Source organism: Nansenia antarctica, assembly GCF_963989245.1.
Source record: "Nansenia antarctica genome assembly, chromosome: 8".
Lineage (NCBI taxonomy): Eukaryota > Metazoa > Chordata > Actinopteri > Argentiniformes > Microstomatidae > Nansenia > Nansenia antarctica.
In genome coordinates, this window is record NC_137678.1 from 27850980 (window position 1) to 27868479 (window position 17500).

At 45.6% G+C, this 17500-nt stretch overlaps 1 protein-coding gene across 1 annotated transcript; it reads right to left on the reverse strand.

Moving 5' to 3' along the window:
* Nucleotides 1–5637: 5637 nt before the first annotated feature.
* Nucleotides 5638–16396, reverse strand: tfec (transcription factor EC; the record flags this gene model as incomplete). Its single annotated transcript, XM_080537456.1, has 8 exons — nucleotides 5638–6147; nucleotides 8122–8269; nucleotides 9260–9335; nucleotides 9499–9555; nucleotides 10941–10986; nucleotides 14064–14165; nucleotides 15579–15830; nucleotides 16334–16396. The coding sequence occupies 8 exons, from the start codon at nucleotides 16394–16396 to the stop codon at nucleotides 5638–5640; spliced, it is 1254 nt and encodes a 417-aa protein (XP_080393582.1).
* Between the last annotated feature and the right edge of the window lie 1104 nt (nucleotides 16397–17500).

The following is a 17500-nucleotide window of genomic DNA, read 5'->3' on the forward strand; positions in this document are numbered from 1 at the left end:
CTTTCTTTTATTTTTTTTTCTCATCCTGTACTTTTGCTTTGCCTGTCTCTTCCCTGTTCCCTGCGTGCCTTTCCCCCTCAGGTGTTATGGGGGGTTGAGGAGGGGCGGGCGGGGGGGGGGGGGCGGAGGAGGAGAGGAGTGTTCCGGCCGTGGTGACCATAGCTCCAGACCTGTCGCTCCTGTTTTAAATTACAAATCAATCACAGCCTCTCGGCCGTGGCCACGCTGTCCCCCCTCCCGTCCCCCCCCTGTCCCCTCCCGTCCCCTCCAAGGTCACCCAGATTACCGAAGGTTACCGGAGAGGGAACCGCGGCTAGCCGGGGATTAGCATACAACCACTCACAGAGGGGGGGAATTAAACTGGGGGGCTTGGGGGGGCTGGGGGGGGGGGGACTGCCTAACTGATGCTATTCAAACCTGAGGCCAGATCTTCTCTCTTCTCTCTCCATTAGAATACACAGTCTGAGATATGGTAAAGGGGGGGGAAGAGAGGATCTTTGGCCTCTCAGATCAGGAGGGGGACCGGCGGGGAGAAAATAGCCTGTTAGTGGAGCCGTAAGGGCCCCAGTGGACTGGATCTCTATGGGCCTGGGTGGAAATAACACGGCCATTTTGGCTCCCCAAGGCCCAGGGCTCTGGTTATAATGGGATCAGAGCCGTGACCCTCACAGGACACCGTACAGTTAGATCCACTATTAGTTTAGTCTGTGGTGTGAAGAGGGCTTCATGGTCAAGTAGTCCTGCTGGACTTTCTCAGAACCTTTTCTATGAACCGTTTCTGTTGGACTATTGTTTATCTTGCGTTTCACTTGGGAAGTTATGAGATTTTTCTTTTTCTTCTTCTTTTTTTTAAAACAATTTTTAGACTACCAGAAGTTAATCAGAAAAAATGTTTAACATTTAAGAAACTCTACACCGTCAATGTGTATTACACAACACTAATATTAGCTATTTTAAAAAAAGTCAGATGGGAAAAATGTATGGAGATTTTTGGGCATGAACCGGATGTTGACAGACTACGACGATCTTGACCAAAACACTTTGCCTTTCGTGTCCACAAACACAAACACAAGGCTACAGGCTGTTCTAAATACCAGGCAGGCAGGCAGGCAGGCAGGCAGCCAGCCAGTGTATCCCTTCCCCTCCCGTTTCATTTGATCATCGAACGACACGCTCAGAGACTCCCATTATCATTTAATATTTCACAATAACCTCCTTCCTTGATCCATCCCCGCATCCAGCCCCATCCTTTCCTCCTCTCCTCCTACAGAGCCACTGACTCTAGAACTGTATATTAATGCTACACGGCCCTCGCTCTCATTCTCTTCTTTTTCTTTCTCTCTCTTCTCTCCCCTTCTCTGTCCTTCCCCTCACCTCCTGCAGCCTCCAGCCCCTGTGATTTAAAACACATACAACTGTACCGCGCGGTTCTTTAACTGTTGGAATAAAACAAAAAGCGCAAGCCGGGACACCTTTGGTCCCCTCCTTCTGCCACCATCTGCTGAACATCTGGAAGTACGCGCCTCCCAATAATTGGAAGTCAATTTGTTTGAAGTTATGTTTTTGGCATCTGGTTCGATTCATAAAACGAAAAAAAAAAAGGGAAAAAAAACCTGGAAATCACATTAATTTTATAGCATTTTTCGAGAACCCACCAGCTGGTTATTATTCGTCTCTTTTTTTGTGTTCCGTCGTTAATGCACGATGGTTCTCTGGCGCGTGACGTGGGAGTCGGCAGAGACGCTGGTCAGGGTGTGGTCCTGCTTGTAAAAAAAAAAGGCCTGGCCCCCAAAAGGATTGTGGGATGCATTGTGGTTATGGGGGGGCGAGGGGCGCTGCTGTGGTGTTGTGGCCCTGTTTCAATACTTCTTCTTATTCTTCTGCCTCTCTCCTCCTTCCTCCCTCTCTGGAAGCAGTCAGTTAGTCAAGTCTAACGTGAGTGGACTGGTAGAAGCCACGCACTGTAAAGTGTACTTTTTACCAATCGAATCCTGCTAGATCTGTGAACACTTGAAGGAAGGAAGGAAGGAAGGAAGGAAGGATACCTTCTTTAAAGTATTGGAACAGGGCCTGTGTGCCTGGTACCAGAGGCTGCCAACCTTCACCAGGGGAGAATCAGCATGTTGTTTCTCACACCAAGGCTAGGCTGAAAATAGATGTGACACATGATGTTTGGGGCCTGCTGTCACATTGTTATTCCAAGTCCAATTTTCATTTAATTTGTGCACAAGCCTTGTCACAGTCCAGATGCTGATGAGTGTTTATAAAGTTTTTTTTTTTCCTTTCCTTGCCTTGCCTAGCATAGTATAGGGCTGATGTGTGCCACCGAGGTGAGGTGAGGTGTTTGTGTGTGTGTGTGTGTGTGTGTGTGTGTGTGTGTGTGTGTCTATCTGTCTGTGTGTGTGTCTGTGTCTGTGAGATTTGTGTATGAGATGTGTGTGCGAGAGTGCGAGTGCATATTAGGTTCCGATGTGACTCACTCGGAGATGATGATTAAAAGTTGCCAATGGCAGCCTCAGCAGGTGAGTGCGTTGTAGCGCGGCTGGATGGCAGATGTGGCATTCTGTACAGGTGACAGCCTCTCACCCTCCATGTCACCCCGCAGGGAAACAGCGCTGGGGATGTTGTTTTGATGACAGAACGACTCTGAGCTTTCTGACATTCTTAAGATAATGTGAGTCTATATTGAGGGATATTGGAATGATGTCGTTAATTTGCATTACGTAGTGGTATCTATATGAATCCTGCAGAAAAACTCCAATACAGTCCACTTAATCATGCTGGAGGAAGTACAAAATAAATCTGGGCGTGACATTTTAGCTTGATAAGCATTGTTGATAGAACGGAGGGATGAGGGAGGTAAGATTGTATTTGCAATCTGTTTTCAGTTTGGTTCCTGGTGAAATCAACCAAAGATTCTCCATACGGCTACACTATTGCTACAGTAGGGGTTTGTATTGTATAGAGAACTCAGGTTAGAAGCAGTGCTTTTGGTCTTTTGGCAAGACACTACATAGCCTACTGCTCCCACCTGCTGGTGAACTACGGTAGTGAACTGCTTTCATTTAAGAGGTGATGAGGTGATGGTTGCTCTCTATGTAACACATACGGTAAGAACACAATATGAATGTAAAGATTATTTTAGAAGTCACAGTGCTTTGGCAGATAGTCTAGTGGTGGATAATGAAGATATCTGTCTAATGGGTACGGGTAGGCAAAGGGCATTGGAGAGGATCAAGAGGATTTGGAATATTCCAAACTGGACTAATCTGTTTTTCATGTTTGAATTAATCTTCATTCATACAATGTATGGGTTGATGTATGTTCATTATAGGGTTATCAGATACTTGGCTGTTTTCTCCATCTATTCACTACGTTTCCGTTCCTTCTGCAGGGAGTTTTCCTAGCCACGGTTGATGAACTGTGATATTCCAAATAAAAGTTCTGTTCAGATGTGATGTCACAGTTGCCTCAGAACTAGAGTGCGTTCTGAAGCCCCATGAGTAGAAACTCTGAACGTACTTCGTGTTCTTTGATGTACTGTGGCAAGAAAACTACATAGTGGTGAAATGTATTTTCTTTTGTCTATTCGAGGTTTAATATTTCAGTTAAACATACTACATGCTTTTGTACTCTTTTTATTATGTTTAATATATTTTGCAGGGGAAAATATTGTACACAACCATCTGGAGAGAATTATGCTAATATCAAAAATGCCTTTGAAAATTAATTTCAGTCACGTCAACTTTTTCAGAGACCCTCTATGTTTTCTACTTAATGAAAATCCATATTTACTTCCTATAATTGCTTTGGCCAATTACACGTAAACATCACTCTCCTCTTTGTAGTCGGACTGTCTATATTTGATAATGATTGGTGGTTCAATTTCATTTTTGCTGCTATAGAGAAGAGATGCAAGCAGAATCTTTAGAATTTCATTATGGAGAAACATACAAGCTAATAACATTCTAAAATATTAATTTAGAAAGTCTTTGATGAGGAACACAGGGTATCCGCTAGGACGCATTGACATGTTATTTTCAATACAGACTGTTTGTTGTATTATTAATGCATAACTTAGAGATTAGAAAAACACATACTGCTAATGAAATATGTCTTCAAAAGATTTCTGCATCATATTCCCTTAACAAGCCACATTCAACTTCTATGAGTCAAGATAATTTTGAAGTTACTGAAACAAACTTATTTTATCCAATTATTTACGCTTGTTGATGTCAATACACTGTCCTTAAAGTGTTTTAATACTTTGAAGAAGAATCCCCTCATGTCTTTTCTCATCAAGCTACTTTAAGGGAAAAACTTTCTCGCACTTTAACAACCAGTAGTTTTATAACCCTACTCACACTCATTTAATTCTACCCATTTTCCACATCCTTAAGAGCCCTTAACAGGGTCATCATCATCACCATTACTACTTTACTCAGTCTATTATTCCCTCATTTTCTCATTCTCTCCATCTGTCTTGTTTTACAGTGATACGGTCCCTGTCCCTCTCTACAGGTCAGGGAAAGGTTAGTCCGGTGTCTGGCTATGTCACACACACACACACACACACACACACACACACACACACACACACACACACACACACACACACACTCAGATCTAACTGTTCTGATTGGAACCTGAGATTTAACCTTCCTCTCAATGTGCCACTTTTTTTCTTCTTTCATGATACGTGTGTGTGTGTGTGTGTGTGTGTGTGTGTGTGTGTGTGTGCGTGTGAGTGTGTGTGTGTGTGACGATAGAACACGAGTCCGAGTCTGGTCTTATTAAAAAAAGGGGTTTATTATATTTTCCCCACCCCCACTACGAATAAAAAAGATAACATGTTAGGTAACATAATTTGTTTAGGTATACATGGATTAAAACACAAAATATAAATACATACATACATACACCATTGTAAAAATACATGGAAAGACAGTAAAGACAACAGATGTGTTAGGTGTTCGGCTAGTATGTTCAGTTACATCGTCGATTCAAAGAGGAAACACTTCTAGGTAACCAACTTTCAATAAGGCACATCGACATGATCATATTAACCATTAACTTCAATCGACACTTCTTTCTTCTTTGGCATAAAGCAAAAATACTTAATAGTCTGTAAGTCTTTGTGTGGTTACAGTGTGCTTCTACCACAATGTAGCTGCACTGTTGGACAGTGTTTAAATATTATCAGTATGGACCGATTGTTTCTTTTTCTCCCTTTTTTCTTCTCTGTGAGTCTGTTTCCACGTTGGCTCTTGTCTGGGGAGGCCTGAGAGGCTGAACGCCATCTTGTCTATGACCGTAGTTCATTAACGGGAGGCCCAACTTGGCTGGAGGCTGTAAACCGGTGGCCCCTGGTCAGCTACAGGCTTGTCTACTGTACATTTTGTTTTGCGCCTGCCCAGTATGAACATGAACACACCCGATTCCCCAACTTATCGCTTGTCTTAATAGTTAGAGTTATCGGGTGTGTGTGTTAGTGCTGAGCGGAAGCAAAAAGACCCGCAGGCCTTGTTTGTGTGTGTGACCACTGCTGTACATGTGTATGCCCTTTGACCCCCCCCGGGGACGGGAGGGGGGGGGGGGGGGGGGGTCGCCGCGACGGGAGGGGGGGGGGGGGGTCGATCATAGGTCGTCGTCGCCCTCGTCGTCCGAGCTGAAGCTGCTCCTCCGGCTGCTGTCTTTGGAGGCGGCGGGCGAGCCGGCGGAGAGGAGCGGGTCGGCGCCGAACGGCGAGAGCGGGTCGTCCATCAGGATCTCCTCCAGCCGGTGCTCCTCCTTCAGGGAGGCGCTGAAGAAGTCCGTGAAGTGAGACAGCGGGTCGGAGAAGGTGGTGGAGCCGTCGTTGGTCACGTGCTCCCCCCCGCCGACAACGCCGCCCCCTACGGGCATGGCCGGCATGGCGCCCGTCCGGAGGTAGTCTCCGTTCAGGTCTTCCTGGTAGAGGGGCGTCTGGGCGGCCTGTTGGGGCGCTACCGCCTGGACGGGCTGGGGGGGCTGGTGTTGCTGTTGCTGTTGCTGTTGCTGTTGTTGTTGTTGTTGTTGTTGTTTGAGGAGGTGGGAGGAGAGTTCCACGTTGCCCAGGGTCGTGGCCATGTTGGGGAGTCCGTGCGCCCTGGCCTGGATTTCCAACTCCTGGAAGATAAAGAAGAAGAGCTAAGCCATGAGGAGGAGTGTGTCCCTCTCTCACACACACACACACACACACACACACACACACACACAGCCTTCGCGGTGCGGTAGATGATGATGGATTGAGCTGAAATAGCACCCTAATGTAGTGGCGGGTAAACCCATTCCATCCACCCGCCCCTCGTTGTGTCTCAGAACCCCACCCCCTCCGCCCCCCCCCCCCCCCCCGCGCGCGCGCCCCCCATCCCAAGAACAAGCGCGCCCTCGGGGGTTTGTGCTATAAACATGACACTGAGAAGGCAGTGACACAGCCTCATCAATCAGACACCAGCGGGTCACCAATATGGTTCACGCAGCCCCCCCCCCAGCGGGAGGCCTATTGAGACACAGAGGGCCTAGCCACACTTTACAAGCTGCCGGGTGTAGGAACAATGCCGTTGTTTAAGACCCCCCAGACAGCGGTTAACCTTACTAGTCATTCAGCTCAAACAACAAACCGGGAGGCTAAAGCGTGTTAGCATGTGGTGTGAAGTGATGTGAAGTTATTAGTAAGTAGGAAACGACGTATCGTGTTGTTATTATATTGTTAGAAGCATCTGTTTCCTCTTCTAGGTTCCCACTGATGTGAGGTACTGGTAGATAAGTGGTGTTTCTCAGCAGGAAACGCTCTGTTGTTAACGCTCTTTCATTTTGTTGATTTCGTTGCAGTTATTAAGCCAGACGCTTTTATCCAACGATAAGTCGGATAATTTGTCGAAGTAAGTGAATCAGCTATATAAGAGTAAGTAAAACCTTCCATAAGAACAAGTACCATCGGCAGTCACAGTGCTAAAGAAACTTCTTATGTTAGTTAGTCTCTTATAAGAGCTGTCTGTGTATCAGTTTGTGTTTCTTGTTGGTCTCGGGAGCTTCCGTGAGGATGGCATCGTGTCTGTGTGTCATATTTCTGCTGCGTTGACATCGCCACCGCCACTGCCTAGCCTAGCCTGGCGTAGCCTAGCGTGTATCTGTCTATCCCTCCGGCTGGAAGTCTGTGCTGCTCGCTTGTCCGTCAGTGTGAGGAGCCGTGACTGCTGTTGAAGTGGGCTGTGATTCATTTGGCGGCTAATTGCGATGTCTCAGTGGGTGAGAGGGAGGACTCTCAGTAACGTCTCCTCTGGCGGCTGCCACTCTGCCGGCGTGTCAATACCCGCCTCCAGTTTCAATGCATAATTTGAGGCGATGGGAGGAAGAGAGAGAGAGAGAGAGAGAGAGAAAGAGACAGAGAGAGAGGCAGGCAGGCACCACTCTCAACATTATTAGGCCTCATAATCTAATTCTGACCTGATTTATTTTTCCCTCTCATTCTCTCTCTCTCTCTCTCTCTCTCTCTCTCTCCTGATGGAGAGGCAGCTTCTCTATTTGTTAATCAGGTAATTACCTCAGAGGCTCTCAGAGAGGGTTCAGATTGAGAGGGTAAGGGGCCGGGACAAACATCAGTTGGGAGAGGGGGAGGTACCCTGTCAGGGAGTGGGTGTGTGTGTGTGTGTGTGTGGGGCACGGGGGGCGCTGGGGCTGGGGGTGTCGGGGTAGGTTGTGTCGGGAACACTAAGCTGAGGGTGTTCTCTCTGTTGAGCAACGGAGGCCTACGGGTGTAAAGGTGTAGGTACTGGTGAAGATGTAGCAGCAGAGAGAGGGGTTGGGGGGTGCTTTTCCTCTCGGGGGTGTAGCCTATAGAGGGGTGAGGGCTGAGAGGTCGGGGTAGGGTGTGTCGGGAACACTAGGCTGAGGGTATCTCAGGGGCCTACGGGTGTAAAGATGGAGGTACTGGTGAAGATGTAGCAGTAGAGAGAGGGGTTGGGGGGTGCTTTCCCTCTCAGGTAATAGGGGGTGTATAGAGGGGTCCCTGAGAGGTAGGGACCAGTAGTCTGGGGCTAGGGGGGCTATGGGGGACTAGCGGGGGGGGGGGGGGGGGTGCTGTGTTCTCTGTGTCCGTACCTGGATCCTGAGCAGGAGTCTCCTGTTGGCCTGCTCCAGCTTCTTCTGTCTGCTCTCCAGCTCTCGAGTGTGCTGCTGCTCCTTGGTAAGCCACTTAATGTACTCCACCGACGCCTTCAGGATGGTGCCTTTGTTCCAGCGCATGTCACTGCAGAGAAGGGATGTAAAAGATAACCTTTTTACTCATAACCCGCTCGTCAGCAGAACCATAGAGAGAGAGAGAGGGGGGGGGGGGAAAAGAACTTACACAGGGAGACCATTTTTTTTATATATGAATAAGGAATGGTGATTTACATGGCCAATTATTCATCTTCGGACATTACCTCGCCTTTCTGAATAGGATTTTTAATAGAATAGTTAAGTACTGTCTGAGGGAAAGGCCCCATTCTGGGCCCCCCTTGTATGGCGGGATTAATCCTCAAGTAAAAATAGGTAAGAGAGAAGAAGAAAAAAGAGAAGAGAATTGGACTTTGCGAGCCAAAGTGCAGGTCTTTTCTGATACCATTACTTTTTTAAAAAAGGAAAAGAAGAAGCCGGGTTTTTTTTTTTTATCCTTTTCTTTGGAATAAGACGTCGGTTCTGATCGGGCTAATAATCCCCTTTATCCCGTTGTTAATGGCAACGGAGGACAACTGTAACCGACGGTAACCTTCCATTTAAATTCTATCGAAAAGTTCAATTACGCAGCGCAGGGAGCCCATTGGATTTCCAATTCAGGTCCGTGTTCCAACAACTGTGGGGGCCGATTGTGCTCCGAAACTTTGATTCAAACGGCGGCGGTGGCCTCTTTTAACCCTAACCTTAACCCTTTCACCCCCGTCTCCATCATTCAAGCTCTCCGAGGCGAGCTGCCAAGTGTCGGTAGAAGGGGGTGTCAGGCCTCTGCTTCACCAGAACACTCTAGACTACAATAGAGCTTCAAGTACACCCTTCACATAGGAGTGAAATGTCTCTCCAGTGCATATAGAGAGCTGTGGTTAGAATTTGATAGGATGGAAAGTGCGGCTAGACTATCTGTGCGTCTTGTTACGGTGATAGACTTAGCCGCATAATGGTGAATTGCTTTGCGATTATTGGAGTGGCCAGCCAGTCAACTGGTGTGTCAATAAACAAAAAACAGTGTCAATAATAAACTCACGGGTCATTGGACTTTGGTATCAGTGTTCCAAGTTCTTTGATTCTGTAGTTGATGTTGTATCTTCGTCTTCTTTCGACTGGTCAGAGAGAGAGGGAGGGAGGGAGGGGAAGAGAGGGAGGGAGGGAGGGAGGGAGAGAGGGAGGACATTGTGAGTTATTCCAGTAAACAGCACAAAACTGCTAAGACAATAACCACTATAGATTGAGGGGCCAGGGAAGGGAGGGGGCGGTTCTGCTTACTCATATTATGATTGTCTTTCTTTATTCGTTCTTTCACCATCACACGTGAGTCATGTTCTGTAAAAGTAACACAAAGAGAAAAGGCTTGATTAGAAACACACACACACACACACACACGCACACACACACACACAATACATCAGTGAAGCTCGAGTCAGAAAAGACACAATAACGGTTATTTTTGGTTTGACTCCGGAGGTCAAACAGTGTGTGTGGAGTTGGTCTCCGACGTCTCGCTTGGCGCAGACACAAGCTTGACCTTCTCACACTCCGTCTGAAAGGGCTGGATTTATCCCGTTCCAGGCTTGGCAACAGATAGCATCTTTGCTTCATTGTGAAAATCTCTGTGTGTCCTCTTTCAAGCCCTTCTGGGCCACAATGAAGTCAGCACAGACATTCATATGCACACTGGCATTCTTCTAAATTACATAATTGGGACGTTTGATTGGATTCCTCAATCTGTCTCTGTTGATTCAATAAGGTTAATTTAAACTCTGTGGAACTGCCCCATTGTCCCGACTGCACACTTATATGAAAAAGATAGTAATTTACTTATTTTCTCGACAGAGTGAAGAGTTTCTTGAGGCATCCTTTCTATTTCCTGAATCAATTAGCTTTACTTGATGCGTGACATTCATAAGAAATGTCTCAAAGCGCCCCTTTGTGTTAGCGCACTGGCACACAAAAGAATACATGCTTCTCCAGACTATGAACAGGGCCATTGACAATCGGGCATGAGAGTGACACAACTGTAATCCAAACATTGAAGATTTTGAAGCGAAGAATCTACTTGTTTACATGTAAACATATTTGTCTGTTTTTCTTGAACATTTCTGTTGATTTGACTCACGCTGGACAGAGGCGGCTCTATCCACGCTAAAGCTGTCCTGGCCACCACAAATCCATGCATACTGACTCCATATCATTCCTTAATCTCAACCACAACACTGTAACACGCACGTGTGTAGTCTTCTGTTTGCTGCAGTTCCTTTATAAGATACATACTGTGCTCGTACAGTACCCATAAAACTGCCAAACTTAATCTTGAACAATGAATGAGGTTGAAAGAAAGATTTTGTATGCTTGTCGATGATAAGAGATTGACGGTAGGGTGGATTCGGTACACAGGCCTGAAGTCACAGAAGGACTTCCCAGTTTTCCCACTACTGTCTCTCTAGACCTCTGTCCCCAGTCTGTCCCCAGTCTGCCCCCCTGTGAAATGTGTTAACATGGGTGTTGTCTTTTTCTTTGCTATACACAAAATGTGACTGTTTCAATTATCCTCCTTGAAATCTATTCCAATGTGGTCATGCAATTTATTAATGATTATTTCAATGATTATATCATTGTAGGTTATCAGTGCTATGGGACAGGGTGTGTGTTCGTAGTCACAGTAGTGAGCTTAGTGGGTGTCATTCGGCCATGAGGGGCTGTAGTCATACCTGGTTCACCCCCATAGATGTCCAGCATGCTGCTGCTGAGGGACACCTAGAGAGGAGAGAGGGAGATAGAGGAGAGAGGAGGAGGAAGAGAGAGGAGGAGGAAGAGAGAGGAGGAGGAAGAGGAAGAGAGAGGAGGAGGAAGAGAGAGGAGGAGGAAGAGGAAGAGAGAGGAGGAGAGGAAACAGGAAGTGTCAGGCAACAGAGGAACACACTGGTACTGAACACTTCACTCCTTCAGTCCAAGGAAACTTAACACTACAACACACACAAATAACAGTCTTTACACTGCAGAAAGGAAATATATAAGATGAAATATCTTAAACCAAGGCGATGTATGCTTGTTTTTTGTCTGACTACACTCATTTTAAGATATATTTTACTTGTTCTGTCGGCAGATAATTGTGCTTATTTTAAGTAATATTCCCTCATTTTATTTTATTTATTTTCTTGTTGTTTTTGAGAGCTGATTTTTGCAGTGTAGCCAAGCTCATTTGGAAGCATTGAAAGGGTATTAGACATTGTAAAACAGGGAGGAGGGGGGGCGGGGGGTCGTGTTCGTGCAGGGTATAGCTTTGTGTGGTCCAGCACCACAAAGAGATGATAAGGCCCCCATGGTGCCATGGTGCCCCCATATTCCCCCTACTGTACATCTCCCCTCCAGCCCTCGACCTCCCCCCCACCCCCCCATCACCCCCACCCCCGGCCAGACCACAGCCGCTGCTGGCCCTGTGCCCCTCTGTGTGACTGATATAGTTCCTTTATCAAGACTTCTCCATTCCGCTTGAAAAGGCTCCATTGCTTACACACACAGAGGCTGGCTGTGTGTTCAAAATAGCACAACTCTGGCTTCAGTACATGAAAGCTGGGTCAACTCTTCTCAGACAGAGACCAAACTGTTTTTCTACAGCGCTTCGCGTTTTTCATCCTCTGGGAAAACATGCATACATTTTGCGATAACTACGCTTCTTTTCCATGACTGCGGGCAGGAATGCTGAGGAGATATGGCTTATGACACATTGGTGTGTCTAATCTAGACTGTGTATTTCTGGGAATCCGCTACAAAAGACTCATAGATGCCAAAGCCTGTGTAAAAGGCAATTTGATCACAGTGCGTATGTGTGAAATCTAGTTTTTCCTAGAGTGTAGAGATGGATAAGAATGGGAGAGGTTAAGTTATGGGAAGAAGAAGTCAGAATAAAAGAGAGGGAGAGAAAAAAAAAAGAAGAAGCTGAACTGCTGAACATTTCAATATGTGCAGTTGGTTCGGTTTGCTGTGCGGCTTTCTTCCTCTCATTATCTCTGCGAACGAAAGGGAGGGGTGGAGGAGGAGGGGGGGGGGGGGGGGGGAGAGGGGGGCTAAAGTGCTTATCAAAATGAAAGATTGCGACAGTCCCCTGACTGCTCGCATTGTAATCACTTCAATCCTTTTCCCATCTGTGTTTCGGGGATATGTTGACACGGCGAAACGACGTGATGCATCGGTACTGTATGACTAATTAGAATGAATTGATCCAGTTAAGTATGGGTATCATTTCTGAACAGGCCCAGTGGGAGTGTATGCATTAGCTCAATCCAATGCCTGGCTGCCTCACCCTCTAAATCCCCCCCCCCACACCCTCGCCCTCCCCCCCTTTTCCTGTCGCACTCATCCTCGCTGTGTATAACCCCTCCCATTTCTCTCCTTGTCTGTTATTGTGTCTGTTTCTCTGTTTGTTTGTCTGCATGGGCCCTGTCTGTTTCACTCTGTTTGTTTACCTGTCTGTCTGTGTCAATCTGTCTCTCTGTCTGTCTGGGTGACTTGGACTCGATGCCCTCTGTTTACCTGTCTGTCTGTGTCAATCTGTCTCTCTGTCTGTCTGTCTGTGTGACTTGGACTCGATGCCTTCTGTTTCTCTCCCCTTAACTTGGAATGCCCATTTGACAAATTCTCTTTTAGTCCCATACACATACCTCTGTGTCGTGGGTTCAGGTGTGGATATAATCTCTCCTCAAATGTGTCTTTGTCTAAGGACGGGTCCCTACGTTTTTTAAGAATTCCTCCCTGGTCATAAAACTCGCACTGGGGCCATTTGTTTCTGCTGCCCTCCATGCATTTCTGTTGCTATGTGGGAATGCTCTGTCTGAATAAGAATATTTTTTTACGTGGTAGATATCTAGTCTGGTCTCACGCTGCCATTCCACTCCCTGCTGTTCTCCTGGGCCACGATTCTCACCCTCCGAGGCCCGTATATGGTCAAATATGGCTTTCAGCAGCATCAACAGAACCATGGGCGGCTTAGTGTGTATTTATACTAATTAACACACTTTTCTCTCACTGTCAACAATTATCGGCCACCACTGTGTGTAATGATGTAATCTCTGGCTTTTAATCTGTGTTGTGGAGCAACTTGAGCAATGTGAGAAATGTTTTAAGCCTCGGACCCGGGTGAACTTTGACTCATCAATGGACTTAAGCTGACCCCACACAAAGCCAGATCCCTTTTCCCAAGCAGATCAAGAATTTCCCATTTCTCTTTAAAAACAAGAAAAATCCCCTGTCGGTTAAGCAATTGAACCTGACGACGTCGACGGCAGTTCATCCCTGAAACACTTGCCTTGTCAGAACGCGAATAATAAGGTAGTTTCACTTCATTGTCTATGAAACAATGGAATTGTCAACAAAACCCTGTGTAGCTTCAAAACATGCTTAAAACGATCATCGTGACCTTATGAATGGTCGGTTCTTGCATCCGTAGCTCTGTCTATGAATTTGAGAGTGGTTATATTTCGTGAGCTGAGAATTATAAGGTTCTATCTCCATTTAGGGTAGTTCAGAGATATTGAGCGTCAAAGTTTTTACATTCCATTATGTTTTGTGAGATGGAACCTTTGTATTTTATTAATTACTAACTCAAAAATGTCAACATTTTAAAAATAACACCACACAGGCATTAAACAACACCTAATGGATCAGATTATGTAAAAAACTTTTGACAAAAATGGAGATAGAACCTTATAATTCTAACGTCACGATTTCTCCAGCCCAGTCCCTCAGCTGTTTACCAAACAGAAAAGTGTCAGGGAGACCGCTTTGTTATGGTTTGAATTCCATATTGCCCCTTTAATATAGGTTCAGGTACTTACATTGTTTTGCATCATCATGTTGGACTCCATACAGTCCAAGCCTCCGTCATTGAACCCGGATTCAAGGCTGATGAGGTCATCAATAACTTCATCCATGGGAAACTAAAAGAATAAAGACAGGGCATTACAATGTACTCATGTACCTGTATGGGAGCAGTGTCCTCAATGTTATCTTCACAACGTCTCATCTCTTGTTACATTCTCAATGTATGTCATGTTCAGTCATTCAGATCAGATAGACAGTAGCTACAGAGGGAGGGACAGCTGCTTCCCTACAATAACAGACACCAGTCACACGTTACTTTACTGCTAGCCCCTTTAGCCTCTCAAAATCCAGAAACCATCCGATTACCATGGAAACCACGCACAGTAACAACAACATGTTATTACAATCTGGCTACAGGAGTAATGACAGTGTAACCTACAGAGTGACCTGAAGGTAAAGTGTTACCCAGACATTTTTAATCCTCACCACCATGAAATGTTGGAGGAACCAAGCGTCTGTTACAAACTAGATTCCTCTGTCAGAAGAGTTTCTCAACAGAGACTGTGTGTCTGAAGTTATGGATGAGTAGAGCAGACAGAACGTGGTGAAGGGAGGGAGGGAGGGGGGGGGGTGTTATTGATAAGTGCTGTGGTGTTTATACCGTCTTGCACCAGGTTTCTCTTTCATAACAGAGATCGTTCCTCAATGGGGCTAATGAATACTGAACTGAAGTTCTCTGCCAAAGGAAAAGGTACACACACAAATACTGTATACTGTATGTGTCAACTCAATATAGAAATGTATGAACCAGATCGTAGTTCATATGGTTCATACATTTTTACAAAAAGTACCTGTTTTACTTTGGAAGACAACTTCAGCTCACTATTCCACCCTACATTGTTTAGTGTAACCTTACTTATCCAGGAAGTACTATTCAGGTAAAAAGGTCTTTCTCAAGGGACACCAAGTACAGGTAACAGTACCCCATTTCTACAAAGACTCGTTGGTGGTACTAACAGAGTCATGCTGTTACCTGTATTCACACAGTACAGGTTAAACTGGGGTGACGGGGCCTTTTCAGCCGCAGCCCCGTCCCTCTGGAACGCTCTCCCCAACCACATCAGACAGGCCAACACCCTCCCAACATTTAATCAGGCCCTCAAAACCCACCTCTTCAAGCTCGCCTTCACCAGTTAACCCTCTCCCCCTCCCACCTTTGTTTTCTTTTTATTATTACTACTCGTCTTCACCAGTTAACCCTCTCCCCCTCCCCTTCCCATGTGTGTTCCCATTAGTCCCCTATACTGTTATTTCTTTTTATTATTACTACTCCATCTTTTCAGTTTGTAAAGCGTCTTTGAGTGTCTAGAAAAGCACTATATAAGTCTAATGTATTATTATTATTATTATTATTATTATTATTATTATTATTATTATTATTATAAACAGAATCCTCCCATCAGCTCGCTGGATGAATACAGGTTAGATAGCAGTAAAAAAATAACAACAACACAACCAAGCAAACTCACCTCGCTGTCGTGGTTGGATGCCAAGGTGAGCAGGGTGACGGGGCTGTTGGGGTTGCTGCCGTCGCTGACGGGCGCCATGTGTCCGTTCCTCATGACGGGGAGGACGGTGGCCAGGGGCTGCCCGGCGTGCCCCCCGACGTGACCCCCCCCTCCCTGGCCCGCGAGCTTGGAGCCCAGCGTCAGGTACTGTTTGACCTGCTGACTCTGGGCCTGGTGCAGGTGGAACTTGGAGTTCTCCAGGTGGCTCTGGACCTGTTCCACACAGACCTGAGATCAGTTACAGCGGTCAGTAACACATAACAAGAGACGACAAGGCAGGTTATGTCTGTAGTAGCGCGAGCACTGGTGGAGTAACACAACGTGAGCGAGAGCTGATCGCGTACCATGATTCAGGTATAACGTTTTTTGTTGTTGTTTTTTATCATAAGAGGTCAAGAGAACTTGTCCTCGTTCTGGGAAAAAACACAACTGGTAATATATATCTTCTTTTTTTTCCAGAATTTAAAAAATGACAGATGTCATCCTGTCAGGTTCCTGTCAAACTTTGAACACCAGCAGAATGACACCAAGTTTAAAAGTGGTTAAAGACGTAAAACGTAAGTAGAGCAGTTGTTGTGTCATCTGCCTTCTAAACACCGAAGTAAACCCTTGCTAAACCATAAACCAGTCATCAAAAAACATTTCCTGCGTAAGACGAACGTCTCTAAAATAGACTCAATGGAAGTACCAGACACATTTACACAACATATCCTTACATTGGAAACTCTGGACGCCCCGTCCCTCATGTTGTAATAACTACAGTCGGTTAAGTGTGGCATTGTCACACAGCCAACGTCTTCAGGTCGCTGTTGTTGTTGATGTAGCAAGGAGGAACTTTAGTAAGGATATCCCAAACGAGAGCTGTGGCTTGTCTGTCCCGTGCGGCTGATACGTGGTGACTGTCCTCCCCTGTCCCCTCAGACTCTGGTTTATAAACTCTCAAGGCGCGCTAAGTGACCTAATTAGACCAAAGCAAGGCTACCCCGCTTTATGGTTGCGTAGCGTGGTAATCACTTCAAACAGAGAGCCATCAGATTACCCCTGGGTTTGATCACAACAGGGAATCTGCCTTCTTTCCCCCATCACTAATTCAACAGGAACCGCCCAGTTCTGTTTGGGGGAAGAACCGACCAATCAGAAGTCTTGCCCCATAGTCCACTTCTCCTTGAGGGGTTTCCAGTACAATCGCTTCTTGTTCTGTGGTTTTTAAATAACTCGGTGGCCATTTTTAGTACCGGGGCCCTTCATTGTCTAATGTCAATTATCATACCAAAAAGAACAACAAGAGATGATACTCAGGAATCAAATTTCAATTTATTAATATTGGACTTCTATTTTCAGAATGGATTCTCTTATTTGTAATTATCTGTATTATGTTGTCTAGTTGTAGAAGTTTCTTAAAAATAATTGGTTTATCACCGGTGAAGCATGTTTGGGCAAAAGGTTTTTTCAAGGTGATTTCGAGGTTATCGTGGTGTGTCTAATTTGGTGATATTAATGAGTCAAATTGAGATTCTACAGGGGAATTTCCATAGTTTTACCATAAACTATTTTCCATAATAATAATAATTATAACTTTATTTGTATAGCGCTTTTCCTGCAAACGTTGCAGCTCAAAGTGCTTTAGACGTATAGTGCATAGACGTTCTGATGAACCCAGTGAACATATCAATCTCCCTTAATGGTATGTATGCAATGGCTTTGGCTATGATATGTCATGTGTCTCGATTAATCAATATGGAAAGGAAGTGACTCATTTCTCAGCGTCCTTACTACAGTTGTAATTCCTGTACGCTATTCCCACAGCCTCACAAAAGAGTTTAACACGAGAAAAAAAACAGCTGAAACTTTTGTTTCTCGTCCACCTTCGCTCCTACACTTGT